Source organism: Candoia aspera, chromosome 16 (genome assembly GCF_035149785.1).
Source record: "Candoia aspera isolate rCanAsp1 chromosome 16, rCanAsp1.hap2, whole genome shotgun sequence".
Lineage (NCBI taxonomy): Eukaryota > Metazoa > Chordata > Lepidosauria > Squamata > Boidae > Candoia > Candoia aspera.
The window spans coordinates 6,241,074-6,259,260 of record NC_086168.1 but is presented as its reverse complement, the minus strand read 5'-3'; the positions used below and the strand labels follow the sequence as shown (position 1 = coordinate 6,259,260).

General features: G+C 45.9%; 1 protein-coding gene across 2 annotated transcripts in view; it reads left to right on the top strand.

The window, feature by feature from the left end:
• Positions 1–1,207, top strand: part of MAPKAP1 (MAPK associated protein 1) — a 119,292-nt gene extending 118,085 nt beyond the window's left edge. For both annotated transcript variants that reach the window (XM_063316034.1, XM_063316033.1), the window contains exon 12: positions 495–1,207. In XM_063316034.1, coding sequence (XP_063172104.1) covers positions 495–620 — 126 coding nt within the window. In that variant the 3' untranslated portion in view covers positions 621–1,207. The remainder of the gene's footprint in view (positions 1–494) is intronic.
• The last annotated feature ends 16,980 nt before the right edge of the window (positions 1,208–18,187 follow it).

The following is an 18,187-nucleotide window of genomic DNA, read 5'->3' as shown; positions in this document are numbered from 1 at the left end:
TGGCCCCTGTTTCTGTCCATACAGAAAGCAGAAGAGACAGCCATGTGTTGCTGATCTTCCTGTTGCTCAAAAAAACAGGGCAAGGCTGGGCCTTCTACCAGCGGTAGCTTCAGCGCTGACTAGAGGCATGCAGAGGCTTCCTTTCAGGAACAGCCAGTTAGGTGAATTGTGTCTGAGTCTTCAGAAAAGAGGTGGAGGCCACAGCAGATCCTCACAAGCCACCAACAGTCCTTTGTTGCACAGACAGGGCTGGATCTGAATTTCTTGAATATGCTCCATCATGTTCCCATCACTGTGTTGCCCATACGTCTCTCTGCCTGCACAAGTCTTGCAGGAACCCAACAGAACGTCACCCACCCAGAACAAAGGTCCTGTTTCAGTAGCAACAGAGAAGGGACCCCCTTTCCCATCTCCCACCCTTTTTATTCCATCCAGAGCCCAGCTATCTCACTCTCTCTCTCTCCCTCCCTCTTTCTCTTGCCTGTTCGTTTAAGGTGAACTACATCCTCGAATCTCGTGCGAGCACAGCCCGAGCAGATTACCTGGCCCAGAAGCAAAGGAAACTGAGTCGCAGGACCAGCTTCAGCTTCCAGAAGGAGAAGAAAATAGGACAGCAGTAAAGGCTAGGCTGGCCTGGAGCCAAACTGAAGAGACACTGTCTGCTCAGGGCCGAGCAGGAGATGCCCTCAGTTGCCTGGGACAGGAAGGGGTTCTGGCATTCTGGTTGCTAGCCGCCAACCAGAGTTGCGAATGTTCTTTTTACAGATCAGCATGACAAGGCCAATTCTGGCCACGGGCGTCGTCCTTTGATGGAAACCAAGAGCCATATCAACCCGAGGGAGGACGGGCTGCTTTCAAGGCCTCCAGGAAGGGGCCTGTCTAGGCTTGATGTCACACTTGATTTTTTTTTTGGAGTTGGTTTGTTTTTCTAGAACTCTTTCTTCTCTAGAGTCGGTGGGAAAGCCGCCGCGGGCTGGCCAGGCAATCTACAAGGAGCCCAGACAGAGGCTGAACCCTGACGGGGCCTCGATCTGTATCACCCCCCTCCCCGCCTTCTCAGACACATCCCCCCCCTCCCCAAGCATGATCACTGGCGATGTGATCAAATTTCTTTTGGGGGGGAGGGGAAAAAACCCTCCACCAAGCCAACTTGTAGGACAAATGTACCCCTTTTTACTACTAATAAATTCCTTATACTCTTTCTCAAGGCCTATGGCAACGTGTGGTTCTTTCGGTGAGGGTGCTGTCCTGTTTGCCGTACGTATTGGGCCTGGTCTCTGGATTTGATGGGGAGAAGAGGGTGGCTCTCAGGAGGGGTCTCAAGTCACGGAGAGATAAAGAAGGACGGAGCTGCTCAGCCTTTCCAAAATGAGGTGATGGCTGGTCCTTCTTGAGCATTTCATTTCATTCAAATTTTGTTTCTTAACTTCCAGAGTATTCAGCTGGCCACCTCGAATAAATTAGGCCTGGCCTGAACTGGGAGTGCCAGCCTCACCAGTTCTGCTAGGGGTCTGGCCCTAAATCTCCAATCTCCACTCTGCCTTCTGGGATTTTGATTAGCCATCTGCAGACTCCTCAATCCGCTGGCCAGGCGTTGAGATCCAGACCCTCAAGGCAGCCCCACTTAATGTGTTCCCGTTGTGCCATGCGGTAGCTAGGAGCGTTTATTGTGCAAATAAAAGGCAATTCAGTGATCCCAGGCAGGCAGTCCTGAACTAGAAGATGCCATCCTTGCCTGTTCTCATGTCCTGGCTTGCCTTCAAGGCATGCTCCTGGCCTGCCACAACAGGATCTTCATACCAAGGCTGTGGCAGAACTCCAGCTGTCCAGCCCAACCTCTGGCAGAAACGGGAGGCAGGAATGAGCCTCATTAAGGCAATACTCGGGCGCAGCCTGGCAAAGATTAATGGGGGCAGTTATTCACACAGACACGACTGTAATGGAACCATGAATTTCCAGGGGAATCTGCCTCTCCGAGTTGTTGCTACATTTCAGGTGGGAGCTTCAGCTGAAATTAATGCTGCTTAAATCATCAGCCCCGGTGCCAAGCAGCCGCCTTCACGGCCTCTGCCGTTCCTTGGAGCAGGGCTGGAGTTTTGACGACGTGCCAGGAGTAAGATGGGGGGCCCTCCTGGGAGGAAGCGAAGCTGTGTAACTGCAGTTCCCAAGCCTTGCTTCATGGGGGTGGGGGGGTATCCCCTCCCCTCCCCTCCCCTCCCCTCCCCTTCCATCAACTCAGCTTGCTGAGGCCTCCCTTGGCATGGCACATTCCTGCACGCACACAAGAGCCTTGCTTCTTGCAAAGGATCCTGGCTGGGATAACCCACAGGAGGGTCGCCATCCATTGGCCCACGTGAACAAAGGCATTCAGAAAATCCATGTCTCCGTCTCCTCTGCCGGCGTGTGGTCTTGCGAATAGAGGGGGACAAGGGTGTGTAACTCAAAAGAAAGTTTGTTTTCTTCACGAGCCAGGGGTTTTCAAGATTACCTCCCCAGTCCTGTGGACTAGATTTTTTTTAAAGTAAAATTCAGCCAATTTGCTCCAGAGAGTGAATTCTGCTACGTGTAATTAATACCTTCCCTGAGCTATCTTGACTCCTAAGAACACAAAGCTGGATCATGCAACTGTCTCCCACCCCATGTTTGAATGCTCCCATGTGTGGAAAAGCTACATCCCAAATAACCCCTGCAAGTAGAAAATTAAGGACAAGGGAACAGGGTCGCCCAATCTGTTTCTTTTCTTGACCCTTTTTCGCATGCGAAGCCTTGCAGATTGGAGTTTTTAATTTGTTCTTAGGGAAACCAAACATGGTCTTTTCCTGACCACAAAAGGATTCTTAAAACCTTTTAAGGTAAGCTCAGACAGCTGTACCTACAAATCACCCTTTGCAACCACAGGAGGGTTTTTTTTTCCTTAGATCGTTTTCCGGGCAGAAAGTGAGCTGGTTCAGAGCCTGGTGACGAAAGGGTTAATGTGATTGTGCCATGTTTTATTCTCATGGGGCACCTCTTGCTTTAAATGGTTTGTGTTTGTGCATGTGTGTGTGTGTGTGTGTGTGTTTAATCTCAGTAGGGTGATGCCAGTTATAAAAAGCCCTAAGCATGATTTGTGAACTCTCCCGGCCTTGGTAATCTCATCAGAGTAATGGGAGTATATTTCAGATCACTGCAGCCTGTTCATTACCCATTTAAACTCCTTTTGACAGAGGAAAAGTTAAATAAAAGGGGCGCGTCAGCCACACTTGATTTTCGTGGTGAGACAAACCGACCCTTAGCTCCAAAATGGGGTGGGGGGGAGTGGGCTCTCAGGCATTCACCTTCTCCTCTTCTGACGAGTCACAATGGTTTGGTTTGGTTTTAGTATAAATCAGGAGGACTGCCCTGAATTGCTCTGAGAACCTCATTTGGATAAGCTGAAAGGCTTCTCCAGAGTACCGTTCCAAAACAGGCCAGCCTGGACGATGATCGTCCCTCCAAGGATTGGAGAACATTCTGTTCTGAATCATTCTTCTTATTCTGCATAGAAATTGACACTCCCACCCCTCAATTGCACTATCTTTCCTCTTTCTCCTCCAATTTCAGGTCTTCTGGATGAGCTGTGGCTGGACTATAGACAACAGCTCCCAGCCAACTGCCTATGGATACCCCATCAGCAGGACATGGGTTTGGGAGTACTATTTATTTAGTAAGTAAGTATGGCCACCTGCTCCAGAAGTCTCTTTCCCAGGACCGGGTATTCTGATACAATTCCTCTGAACAGGGTGGTATCTTCATGAAATACCCCTTTCTTTGCTCTGCTGTAGTTCCACAACTGCTCACTTTTCTGGGTGACCAAGTCCCTATGTTAGAGGACACGGAGGTAGGCAGTTTTCTATCTAATGTTATAAAATTCATCTTCTTCCCCTCTAGACCTGCCTTGGAATAGAAAAAGCCTGTTGTATTATCAAAGTGGGGAATTTGTGGCTTTCAAATATGGTTGGACTACATCTCCTATCATCTTTGAGCATTTGTAGGTTGGCTAAGGATGACTGGGATCAAGCAGCCCTGGATCATGGGTTTCCAAGTTGTATTTCTCCCTTTCAAACCAATACTTGAGGCTAAACATGCACTCTTCCCAACTTTGCATGGGTTTCTCAAGCTCAGTGTGTCCAAGAGATGCCTCAAAATTAAGCAAAGAGCACAACAGACTGTCCCAAAAAGGAAAAAAAATATGAATTAGATTAGGGTAAAATGTGTACATATAAGAATCTGGCTTACTGAGGTGGATCTAAAACATCACTAAGTTTTTTAAATGGAACAGATGAGAAACGAGGGCAAACCACATTCAACTGGGAAAAGTCAGAGATGCCACAGTTGAGACCCTAATCTTTGGGGGGGGGGGGGAGAGGTAAATAAGGAAAACCACATCATGCCTGGTCACTGCTCATTTGGCTCAGGAGGAGTTTCCAATGAGTAAAGCCAGTTCCATCCAGATGTGAGTCCAGCATCCTGAAGTGGTATCTCCCACATCTTCCACGTCTTCATTCACACCTTTCATAATTAAAAAAAACAAAACAGAAAGGCAATGTCATAAAATGGCTTTTCTCTCACCCTATTTGGGGGGTCTTTTGGCCATGAATAAGAGATGCGGTGGCGCTGCGGGTTAAACTGCTGAGCTGCTGAGCTTGCCGATTGGAAGGTCGGCGGTTCGAATCCGCGTGACGGGGTGAGCTCCCGTTGCTAGTCCCAGCTCCTGCCAACCGAGCAGTTCGAAAACATGCAAATGTGAGTCGATTAATAGGTACCGCTTCGGCAGGCAGGTAATGGCGTTCCATTTAGTCATGCCAGCCACATGACCACGGAAGTGTCTACGGACAAACGCCGGCTCTTCGGCTTTGAAAAGGAGATGAGCACCGCCCCCTAGAGTCGGACACGACTGGACTTAATGTCAAGGGAAACCTTTACCTTTACTTGACCTTGGCCATGAATAGAGAACATTGGCTACCAATGGATGGTTGTCCATCTCAAAAGAATGCCTTGGAACATTTCTAAGACAGCCTTTGGAGATCAAGGGATGCTAGGAATTCCTGCCCCTCCTTGTGGAATGGCGCATGGAACTTCAATCCTGCCACGGTGGCGGGGCCTGCCAGCGCCTCCCAAACCAGCTTAATTAGCAGCTCCCCCATGACAGCTTCCAACAACATGAGCTGAAATCCACACACTCTGAATTTTGCTAATTACCTGCACAGGCCGTCATCCCAGCTCTTTCTCCAGCCTCCCTCTTCCCTTTTCCGGTCACACCATCCCTCCCACCAAGTCTGCAACCTGCCTGACTTGGCAGCAACAATCCACAAGGCCCCCAGCAAGCATCTGAGTGAACCAGGGGGCACCATCACCGAGACCAGCCGTACTCTTGCATTCTTTCAACTCCCCCCCAGCCCTCCCCAAATGATCACTTAATCAGCAGTTTGACTCGCAAGAGGTACTTGAGCAAAACCATTGGTAGCAGGTCCAGAAGACTTCCCCCCCCCCCCTTCTCATTCCATTTGTCCCTTGAGACTCAGTTCTTTTGCCCTTCAGGATAAAACATCCCCCAGAAACTAAAAAAGGAGCGAAAATTGAAATGACTGGTGTTCTCTCCAAAGGAGGACCTTCGTTCCTGAGAGATGCCAAAAGCTGCTGCATGTTTTCAGGAGGCCAGACCCAACTTCAGCCCTGCTTTGGGGCAAGATATCCTCCTGTAGCACCTTTTCAGGACTTCCAGAATTGGGTAAGTTAACCTGGAGAAGGAAAAGGAAACATGATAGACATTCAAGAATCTGAAGGGCTCTCAGGTAGAAGATGGGGCAGAATTGTTCACCAGCATTCCAGAAGAAACAAAGGGCTTCAATTACAAAGAAGGAGATTTCAGCTGGACATCAGGAAAAAGAGCCATTTAACAGTGGAACAGACTGCCACCAGAAATGGTAGACTCTCCTTTGCTGGAGGTGTTTAAATAGACTGTATGGGAATGCTGTAGCTGTGCATACCTGCACTGGGCAGGGAGTTAGGCCAGATGATCTCCAAGGTCCCTACCATGCTTGATTCTATGAAAACATTCCTTTGCATGAAAGGAAATCTCAGCCAGGTCAGTGCGGTTGACTTAATAATAAATATATGATACGGGTTTGTGCTGCAGAGTTGCACATCTCCCCCCGTCACCCCCCATTAAAGTCCTCATGTTCTCTTTCCTTGAATGATCAACAAACACTGGTGTCACAGGACATACTTATAGTTTTTGATCCATGTCATTTGGGGTCCACCCATCATCTTTTTTCACAGAAAGGGATTCTGGGAAGCTCCATTGAGTAGCTGAAATGCCGGATGATTAGAAATACTGAACTAAAGTTTGTTATTGTCAAGAGGAAGCAATCGTATACAGTAACAAAGCAATTATTAATGAGCAGCAGCAAGGATGTCATTAATTTCAGCTTTTAAGGATCACGGCATAAGGCACGTTAAATGCTAAAATGCAGGCGGAGTGACGACGTGATTTATAAACAGAGACCAGCCGCAGCTGAGCTGGGGTGGAGCCGCGCAAGGCACAACCATTGCGAGGAAACGTCTCTTCCTGGTTGGCTTCCAAGCAGAGAGAGGATGGCGATCCAACTTCTCTCAGCCCAGATTGGCTTGGGTTACAGCAGAGGCGAGCAAGGCACATGCTGTAGGCCATTTGCCACTCCAAGATCACACCACTGAAGCTCAATAGTAAGATGGTCACAACGGCCTAGTGCAATCTTAGACTATCTATGGGGTTGGATCAGAAGGGTTTTCAGAAGGAATGAGAACTATTTTCCTCTAGAAAGTTCCATTGCCACCTCCCCCCCCACCAAAAAAAGAGGGGAAATGGCCCCCAGCGTTTCAGCCAAAACCCTTCTGTGATAGCCAAGCATCACCAGAGGGCATCCTGTAGACTTTCATACACTTTGTAAATGTCAAACAGACCTTAAGAAACACTATTCTACTGCTTAGATATACTGTAGATGGGGGCTTTATGCCACCTATATCTCTATCCCAATAGTTTGACGTGCTGGCAGCAACGTTTCCAGGTTCAGATCTGGAGTTTTGCTTTATTTTGTGCCTTCTAGAGGTGGTAGGAATTAAATCAGGGACTGTCTACATATAAAGTGGATACTGTTCCTCTGAGCTGGATTCCGGAGAAGGAATTAAGTCTCTCTTGATTGCTTCTGTGGCCTATTGTCTTAAGGCTCAGCCAATGGATGTTTTTCAGCACCATGGAGAGGACACAGTCAGAGGTCAGGAAATTTTGCAGCAAGGAATGCTGTTGTTGTTTTTTGTTGTCGTTCCCTTAAGGTGCAATTTATTATTAGTTGTTTAGTACCATGGCTGAACTTTCACAGAGGGAGAGATAATCTCTGCAAAATAATCACCACTTACAAAAAAAAAAATTCAACAAGTTCAAAAGCATTTGGAACCCAGGTCCCTTCGCAACTGAAAGGCATGCTCCCCCTATCCAAGTAACAAGATTTTACAAGGGCTGCAGTGTATCCCCTTCAGCATTCCTCACGTTCCTTTTTCTGGGCTGGTACATCAAGGCCATTCCAGCCCTGTGTTATATTTTTCATCTCTGTTCTCTCTCACATGCACAGACATCAGCCAGGGGTGCTGAGGACTAGCACCTTGCTGAATCCCAGCACAAATGTGAACAGTAAAACTCACCTCTGTTCGGAGTTGGGATCATTGCAATTTTGGACTGTGAGGGGGGGAGCATCTCAGTGGCTCCCATGATTACCCAGAACCGTGACATGAGACCATTAAAGGCCAGTAATTCTGGCCACTGTTTAACCCAGAACTGGCTTGTTCTCTTGTTCTCTGTTTTATTTTTTCTCCTTTTTCATGATAGAAGGAAAGTGAAGTCACTTCAAGAATACCGGTCAAAGGAAAGTAATGGCTCACTATTTTTGAATAATTATTAGCATTTAATTTATATACTGCTTCCCCATATCAAGAAAAGGTGTCACAAAGCAGAGGCTGTAAACCAGCTCAGAAGCAATGACTGGGTATTTCCAGGGCATTCAGCCTTGGTTTGGCACACAATGGTCTGTTGGATAAGCCACCATTGGTTCACAATGTTTAGTCACAAGTCTTGCTTGGCAGACTGCAACTGCGGTGTTCACACAACCAACAAAGCTGTAAACAAGCCAGCGCAGATGGTAAACTAATTTGAAGAGGTAGAAGGCAGCCCATCTTTCTATTTTTATGTTTATTTTTCTTTCTTTAGTTATCCTTGGTCACCCTGTGAGCTAGTCCCTCTTCAACCTGAGCATCCAATTTGATTAATGCAATTTTTAAAAAAAACGCATTCAAAACCCCCAAACTTTGCTGCTTCTCCCATCCAGAGCTGCTCTCTCACTTTCTCTTTAACTTAATTAGGGGGAGAAAAAGAGAAAGGGCATAAAGTGCTTCTCGGAAGATGGGAGGTCGGCAAGGAGAAGTCCTGCTACCTGTCAATCTGCACTTCTCAATTTATGGCCCAACACCTTCATTTGGAAAAGAGCCCTGCCATTTAGGCTGCTGAGTGCTAGATCCAAAGCGAGCATGTTCAAATTAATAGCAACTCTTGTCTTTCATTATTATGATTAAAAGAATGTTGGTGGGGGCTGACGGCTGTGCTTGTCGTGGCTTAAAAGCTTCGAGACATGGGCAGGAGGGGAAGAACGCTCTGCTTCCTCCCCCCCAGCTGGTTTGTGATGGCAATTCAGGAAAAGCTACAAGCTGAGGCCAAGCTGAGCCAGAACGTGGTTGATTGGGGGGGACAGGGGTGGTTAGCAAGTAGGGCAAGTTAAACCATTGTGCTCAGTGCAAGGATTTGTGACTTGATGCAGGAAGGGGGTAACCTCTTTTCAGCCTCTTTCTCATCGTGCCCCGGCTGGAGACACTAAGGTTGTGGCCAGTGATAGTGTGTAATGGTATGTGGGAATGACCTTGGGAGACAGGGAAAGAGATGCTGCCAAGGGAACCATCAGGTAAGAGAGGGCATAGCCCACAGCTGCATAATGGGTGGAGAAAGAGGCTCAGAAGGGACCCTCCCTAGTTTCTCGGGCTGTAAACGAGACGGAGGGAGAATTGCACTTTCAGACTTGCAAGATTTTGTCGATGTAGCCTTACAATAAAGTAGAATTAGCTCATCTGGACATGTTTCCTGTCTGATCTACCTGGGAAGGCTGACTTCAATCTTGCAAGTCTAAAAGTACAAAACCCCTGTCATTTCTTTGAGAACATGGGGGGGGGAGGTCCCTTCTGAGCCTCTTTCTCTTCCCAGTATGCAACTGTGGGCTCAGCTGCCTCTTATCTGACCCTTCCCTTGGCAGCGTCTCTTCACCCCATTCCTCAAGATCTTTCCTACATGCCATTACATAGTGTGATGTTACTGGAGTGCATGGGTTTGAAATGTGCAGGCTATTTGCTCTGCATTTGGAAAGGCTCTAAGAGTCAAAATGGGAACTTGGAGGATTTTCCTCTGTTCTTACTCCCTCGAACTGAAAAAAGAATACTTTAGTACAATAAAACACACTGCATTCATTACAGCGATTGAAATAAACTGAACTTGGATCTCATTACATTTTATATTTATGTATTGATATTTATGGATGAATGATATTATTTATGATTTTATTGAATTTTAAACTGTTTTGTTTTGGACCACCCAGAGTCCCCTGTATGAGGGAGATGGGCAGTGATAAAAATATGATAAATAAAATAAAAAATAAAATAAGCTTAAGGGAGGGAGAAACTAAGAAAGAAAGGAAAAAATAAAGGATAGTAATACACTGTATGAACTCACAAATGAGCCTAGAATTTTAGGTGCCAAAATACACCACAAAAATTGGTTTTGGCTTATCCGCGGATGAGCTTATCTGTGAGTATATACAGTAATATTTTTTTAAGCACCCCTATACCCCGTATATACTTGCAGATAAGCCCATCTGCAGGTAAGCTGACCCACAAATTTTTAACCAAAATGCCATGAAAAATGGGTAATCTGTGCATTACGCACGGATAAGCCAATTGTGAAAATTAAAACATACAAAAATTTCAAGGGTTGGCTAATCCACAAGTGGTATATTTTTCACAGTGTTTTGGTTAAAACTTCAGAGGTCAGCTTTTCCACAGATGGACTTATCCATGAGTATGTACGGTAAATTTAATTTAATCGTAAACTTGCTATTAAACCACAACCCTATAGAAACACACTGCTCCATCTTCTCGTTTTTAGACTATAAAGACATTTCTAAAATTGATCCAGAACAGGAAGGGAAAAAGCTAACCTGAAGGAGGGGTGCAAAGTCAGGCAGTTGTAATTTATTTGATAAAATGTGCTTAAGAAAACCAGAGTTTTGCAGGAGGTGTGAACTAGGCTGGTGGCAAAACAGCCACAGATCAGAGAGAATAGTTTGAAGGGAAGAGAGGGGAGGGATGGGACCAAGGCTATCAGCTAAAAAACTAACAGCTGTTGATGCATCCAATCTCCGTGAATTTGCCAAATTCACTTTGAAAGCTATCTCAGCCAGGGGCCAATGCTCTCTCTCCTGACAGCAAATTACTGATGTGTTATGTGTTGTGCAAAAGACTTTTTTTTTTCCCGTCTGCTTGGAATGGATTGACAATCAACTCAATTGGATCACCCTGAGCTGTACAATTAGAACAGCTTTCTTTTTTCACTTTCTCCACCCGGCTGGATTTTTTTGTGTCCTTAAGCTATTAGTGTATCCAATTACATAAGCAAGCGAACAAACCCACAAAAATATCAAGCCTGCTTATCCAAATAAAGAAAGCTGGAAGTTGTAACACTGGGGCTGATGTAGGCTTGTAAAGTAACATAACTTACCCAAATGTGTTTTTTTTTCAAGCTCTACACTCTCAGCAGGCCATGATATTCAGAGTCTTCCTAACTCTGAATGTTCTGTATCTTCATTTAATCACTTTTCTTTCCCAGCAGAGATGAACAGTCTAAAAGAGCCAGAGTGGATGATGCAAAACTTGAAAGCAGGGGAAATTATTACATGCCAACCTGGGAGGTGATCAACTGCCAATATATATATTTATGTCAGCATGCCTGATGTGTGCTGCATTTGATGCAAAAACAATAACAGTCTGAATCACTTGGAAATTCCCCCAGCCCAGGACTCAACATTAATAAAATGAGGGCTTATAATCCACAGGAAACTAGCAAACCAAGACAGTCAAGCACATGTATTATGTTCCTCCCTACCTTCTTTTATCTTCTTAACACAGGCCACAGTTCAGATTAAGGTGAGATTATTGAAGTCAGATTGATGCTTAATTTTGCACCAACGGGTGTGGCATACCCATCTGAGCTGGGCTAGGATTTCATATGAAATGGCAGTTTGAAGGGGATTCAGTCAAATCCCCGAGTTAAATCAGCTTTCCAAATCAGCCAGTTGAACAGATTCAAGCAACCTTTTGCACGTAGGCAGTGAAGTTTCTATTTCCACATGGAATCTGCTTTCCCGTCGGATGGACTTGACCCAACAGTCTGATTTGGGAATTCAAATAACATTTGGAGACACAAGGGTACGATTCAAATTGGATCGCTTTGACGGTTGAAATCCGTCACTGAAACCAGACCGGGCCTGATCTGTACTTCCCCTAACACTCACCCATCGCCAGGGAGTAATCAGACTGAGATTTATGTCTTGACTGATCCTCTTGGTGAAAACTTCCTAGCCTCATAGAAAAGTGAAACCTGGTTTCTTTTTGTGCCCAGAGTAGAGTTCGAGATGGTGAAGGTAAATTATTATTTTTTTAAAATGCATGTTTCCATGCCCAGTTTAAGAACACTTTTCTGCTCGCTATTCAACCTTCCATCATCCCTCACGCTGAGGAGGTTGTCTCCCGAAACTCTGCTCCATCTTTCTCAGTTTGGTTTAATGATTCCTGGCATCCTGTCGGCCATATTGCAAAGTGTCTTCCTCAGAAATGGAAGAACAGATTGTCTTCCTGACAGCAAAGAGGAGAAGGGGGGGATGTGCGAAGCAGAGAAAAAAGACAGAGAGAGAAGCTGTAACAACACCCAGAAGCTTTCTTCTCTCTCTCTCTCTTTTTCCTCAAGCAGACAAGTTGCTTTGATTGGTCCACCATGAGTCAGATTCTCCAAACTTCACACAACAGGTGGTCTTCTGTCTAGTTCTGGGGTGTGGGTTTGGTGTATGAACATTGGAGCAGTCAAATGAGGCTAAAATCCAGACCTTGCGCTCTTCTTCCTGGCTCCCTGCAAAACATTGAAAGAATATTTGAACGCTCATTGTTCTCCATCATGGCAGTTGTATTCATACAGCCCATCAACTCATGAGAACCGGGCAGTTTGTGGTTTATCACGCTGTGCAAAAGCAGGGTGTCTCTTTCCAGCCGTGACTTGTTTATCTTCTTCCTTTCTTTTGCGAGTCGGCCACAAGGAACAGTAAGCTTGAAAGCCTTGTCCCCCCGTCATTCACGTACCAATACAAAGAGGAGAAGCCATCAGAGATCATGGTGCTGAGGCAGGTGATGGTCCCATGCCTTCCCTAGAAAGTAGGGTCAGAGTTATGATAACAAGGTGTTCAAGTTTTATTTATTTTATTTTATTTTATTTAGCACATTTTTCCACCGCCCATCTCAAACACGCCTCTGGGCAGCTTACAATACCTTAAAACCACAACAATTCGTATCCGTTAAAAACACCATAAAATATAAATATACAGTATAACAAAACTCTAAAAATATATAAATATTATAGAATAGATAAGTAAAAAGCTCTCTCCACTGTTATAATGGTGCAACACATTCTGTGTGTCTGTTCCATCATGCAGTAATGCATGTTAAACTTCAGTTCTGTTATCATACCAACCAATTCTCTCCCCCCCTCCCTTTAAACTCCCAAATTTCTCTTTCTGGTAGATGTTATTCTCTCCCCATTTACATAAGTACCCGAGGCTGTTTCCCCATCTTTATGCATTAGTTTGGCATGAATATACAAGAAGTATTTCAACGCTAATTCTGTTTGAAAACATTAGAACCGTGTCTGTATATTCCTCACTAAAAGCAGGTCCCTTGAGTAGTGCGTGTGTTTTTATACATTTATAGTTTAATGTCACATTTCCATGTAATCTAGGTCTGGAATCTAATGCTCCCTTTTAAAGAAGCTTTAAAAATTTAAGTGTTTCTCTCAAACATTTACTCAGTCTTACAAAATAATTTGTACTGAGCAAAGATGTTTAGCTGGATTGGGCAATAATGAGAAATGGCAAAATGGGTTTTAAAAAATTCCTTTTCAATTAATAGGGCAACATTCTGATCGGGCATGTTTTTCTATGGATTTTCAAAAAAAGATCTGTAGAATCGTTCATAAATGTGTATTGCTACATATAAAAGCTTGATATTATCTACCAGGAGGCCGTGAGTTCTAGTCCTGCCTTAGGCACGAAAGCCCTCTGGGTGACTTTGGGCCAGTCACTCTCTTTCTCAGCCCAACTCACCTCACAGGGTTGTTGTTGTGGGGAAAATAGGAGGAGGAAGGAGTATGAGGTATGTTCGCCGCCTTGGGTTATTTATAAAAACAATAAACGTGGGATAGAAAAGAAATAAAAGAAATAATAAATAAATAAATTGTATTGCTTTTAAGATGAATTGCCTAGGAAGATTTTTTTCCTCCACTCTGTTTTCATTTCTTGAAATTCCCCAAAGCAGACTTGGTTTAGTATAAATTTCCCCAATGTAAGCTCCTTTTATACACTACCCTTTGCATGCAACTTTCAGTAGCGTACTTTTTTCAGTCATTTCCGAAGAGGGAGCAGACGGTTGACTTCAGAAGGACCAACACTGACCTGGACACCCCTGCAAAACTGATTGAGAGAAGAATGCCAGGTTTCCCCCACACACACACACACGCACACACACAATCTGGGCCAGGGATGGGGGTCTTTTATATGCAAATAGCTTGCATCAGGTTGAAGCCCTTTTATTAAATCCACCAGCCTGTTCACTGACATTACTCCACAGCAGGAACACTATACAAGCCATTACTTCTGCCCCAGGAGGGGGTCTTCTCTACAACTCCACTTTGCTTTCTCAAATTCCATTCTGGACTGCCAGTTGCCTCTCTCTCTCTCTCTGTGGCACCAAAGCTTTTTTTCTCTTTCTGCCTCCTCCCGTCCGCTGATCGCATTTGCATTCTAGACAAGCATCTTTCCACTTCTTAACCTGGAAGTGGAGGAAGGGCTTCTAAGGGGTTCTCTACCCAACTCATTTGAAAAGAATAACTCACGTGCATATCCAGACCCGTGACTCTCTTGAATGTTTTTCTCTCTTGCTTCTCATCACATCGTAAAACCTTATTATTTGCCAATAAAAGCTCCATCTCCCCATCTCTGGTAGGGTTGCCCTCCTGCTGAGAAACAGAAGGCACCCCCTGCCCTTTCTGATTAGCACTGCATTGCCCCCAGGTTGCAATGCAACCTCCCTTTTTCAAAAGGGGACCCACTGATGAAAATCTAATCTAATTACTGCAATCTGAACATCGCAGGAATTGGTCTGTTGTAATGATACTTGGTGCATTTTTCCCTTGGCAAAACTTCTCTCTCCTCCCTCTCTCTCTCTCTCATTCTCTCTCTCTCCCCAGCCCCTCCCTCCCTTCTTCTCCCTTCTCCAAGGGCTAGATCTTTTACTGGTTCTTCCAACGGTACTTGCTTTGGTTGGCTTGCTCAAGTGCTCTCTCTTTTTTCTCTGGAAACAGGTCACTCCATAGCCTGGAGATCTCAACATCTGATGGCCACAGTTGGTACAGAGGACAGCTGCTGCTCACACAGGCTTGCAAAGGGGAGGCGTGCCCCATTCCAACCGCTGCAAGACAGGTTGGAAGGCTGATGGATAACGCAAGCAGGTAATCAGCTACAAGACAGTAATCAGAGAGGCAAAGCTCACAGTATGCAAGCCATCACCCTTGTTACTCACACACGCGAAAAGTTGCAGAGGTGAAGGCACACTCGGCTCAACGTCATCCTGCAAACTGGTAGCTGACTTCCATTCTAGAAAGTGGAAGAACCTGGATCGGTTCATGGAGGCCACCACCACCTTTGGTCCTTAATTAGTTCAATGGCTTTCCATCATCAACTTAAAGATGGTGAGTCTCTCCATATCTACAGGGTGGAGCCTCCAAGATCAGTGGAAGTATGTTGGGGACAGAAGAAATTTCACTGCAAGGAAATCAGCTGATGCACGAGACAACTCTTTGGTCTAGCCTTGCTGAACGGGAAGCGGCAGAGGTAGCGGAAGCTTTTTAGAGCCACAAAAATTTGGTGTGAAGTCTGGAAATATGTACCTCGATCTCGATCTCATCATCTAGTTGTCATGTTGCTTTACCGCCCAACTTGCATTGTAACGACTCGAATTTAAAAAAAATCCCTTCTCACCCCTACGGGTGGCTTGTGTCTTCCTCAACCTCGGGGCCTCCACCAGAGGCCTGGGAGTTTGAGGGTTCCACGCAGGATCTTAGCCCTGCTCCCTTCTGGACAGAGAGCTCTGATGTTGCTCCTGGGATCTGCTGGAGCCACCCTCCCAGCTTGGGGGTCACAGCCCCAAGTGCGCCTACCACCACTTTGGCCTTCACTTCCACATCCTCTCTAGTTCCTCCTTCAGGCCCTGGTACTTCTCCAGCTTCTCACAATTTCATGCTTTCATGCTCTAATTCCCCCCCCCCCCCTCTCTCTCTCTCTCTATATATATATATATTCAGTGAACGGATGACCTTGTAGGCTGGGGTTTTATGGAGACAGCTTGCCTGGGGATAGCCCTCCATTCAAGGGGCAGACAATGGCTTTGTTTTAAATGCATTTTTCCTTAGGCTTAGGTTCCTGGTCTGGAAGCAGCTAAGAGAGTTATCCAGGAAATTATTGGCATTTTTCTTGCACCATTCATTAAGACTCTTCGGATGTTAGGAGTGAAAGCATTTTGTTTTGCAGCCCAGGAGACACCTCACTAGCTTGGCAAAATGAAACGAAATAAATACAAACTTCTTTCCCAAATTCCTGGTAACCCAATGATGTAACAGGGTTGGAAAGCCACCTGGATGTTGCTGAACAATTCCCAGATGCTCCAACTGGCATGGCAAAGGATGGGGGATGTTTGGAATTGTAGTTCAGCTCCACCTGGATGGTTATGGGTTGTCCATCCCAACTGTGCACAAATTCTTTATCTGCAATCATCACGATCTTGCAGACTGAATTATTTGTCCTTTGGCTTAGAATTAGTTTTAAAAGTACCCAAGATCCTTTTAACTGCAGGGGGGGCAGTTTCTACCTGCATAGCAGACTGACATCTTTGTTTTTTTAGGTTCACCGCAGCCATGTAAAAAGGGAATGGCTCTGGTTTGGACTGGTACAGGCAGCCTGGAGGAACAGATAGCAACACCCATTCCCCAGCTTCCACACCTCTCCCACAGTGCATCGATCTGGCTGCAGACCTCTTCTTGATCATTTCTCCTGCTCTGCAGAAGCACCCCCCTTTCTCCTTCCGCAACATGGCGATCCGAGCTGCCTTCTAACCCTCCCTTGCAAGCTCTTTCAATTAGCCGAGCACAAATACCCCAGACAGTCTGACGTCTTCATTAGCCACCCAGCCCGACGGCTGAGTGACAGCCAGCATGGCAAAACGGTTGGGGTGTGAGTGGCGGAGAGAGAGTTCAGCAGATATGACTCCGGCAAAGAACGGATGCTGGTTGACACAGGCTGCTAAAGCTTTCTGTGACCCCAAATCCCTTTTCAGGGCCACTTTGGACTGAATAAATGTGTCTCTTCTGAAAGACATGCAAAATTTAAGTGATAACGCATCGGCAATGTCTGTTTCTTTTGTTGCTTCATCCTAGATCATCACCATTTATTAAACTGATATGCCTCCCAACTCCCAGCAACTCTGAGTAGTTCATCGTCACATCATCCTGATAACAAGGTAGGATTAAAGAGCAAAAGCTTAAATAGCAGGTTTTAAGTCCATAATACTTTTTTTTTTTTTGGCAAGTGGTTGCCCATGGATGACCTCCTCTGGTCACAGCACTAAGAAGGGTTGGGTCTGGTTGAAAAGAGACCCCCAGGAAATTTATTTTTAAAAAAAAATCCAGTTCTTGAAAGATTCAGGTGTTCTCGCGTGAGATGCTGAGGGACCGTGTGGGATTCCTGAGAAATAACGCCAAAATCTAGATTGATTGATTTGGGTGGCTGGCTGGCTGGCTGGCTGCAATATTTTGTGCAATCTGGGGGAAAGGCCCAGGACCAGAGAAAGATAATCAGCTTTGGCCCTTAACAGCTGAGGTACGTCCTCCCCATGTGGCTACTTCCTCAAACGACAACACTTCCCATATTTCCAAGCACATGCTTCGCATGAAGAAGGTTGTGCATGCCATTCTCAGCATGGCTAAACATCCAGGAAAGCTATTGCCACCCATCCAAGAGACAATTACACATTGGCTGGACTAGCACCAAGAATAAAGCCAATCGCTCATACCAGTTCCTCAAGCGTTTTTGTTAGCCGGAGCAGCTGCTGGGCTTATTTTTGCAATGTTTTGGTGACTGTGAGCCGTCTTTGAAAATGCTTTTCAAGAAACCGGCCTAAACATCTAACCGATCGCTAATGACAGCATACAGTTGAACGTGGGCACGAGTTCCCTTCTGTGTCCTGCTTCAGGTCCCACCGGTGTGGAGGTTTGTCCTGTCAAGGTCAATGGGATTTAGCCGCTGAATTTTCTGCCGCTGAGGGTTCAACAAAGGAAAGCAAAAGGAAGTGTGGCTCGGCATTCAGAATTTGGGGGCGCGATGCCCCAGGGAAGGCATCGTCCGTTCCTTGTTGGACTCAACACATTAGTCATAAAGAAATGTGCTTGGAAAGTGCACGTGGAAAGATCTCCGGGAAGCTGGTGCAAATGCTGATCTCTTGAAATTCCAGTTAGGTAGATAAGAGAGAGGAAGGGAGGGAAGGAGGAAGGAGGAAGGAGGAGGGAGGGAGGGAGGGAGGGGGAGGGAGGGAGGGAGGGAGGGAAGGAGGAAGGAGGAAGGAGGGAGGGAGGGAGGGAGGGAGGGAGGGAGGGAAGGAGGAGGGAGGGAGGGAGGGAGGGAAGGAGGAGGGAGGGAGGGAGGAAGGGAAGGAGGAAGGAGGAAGGAGG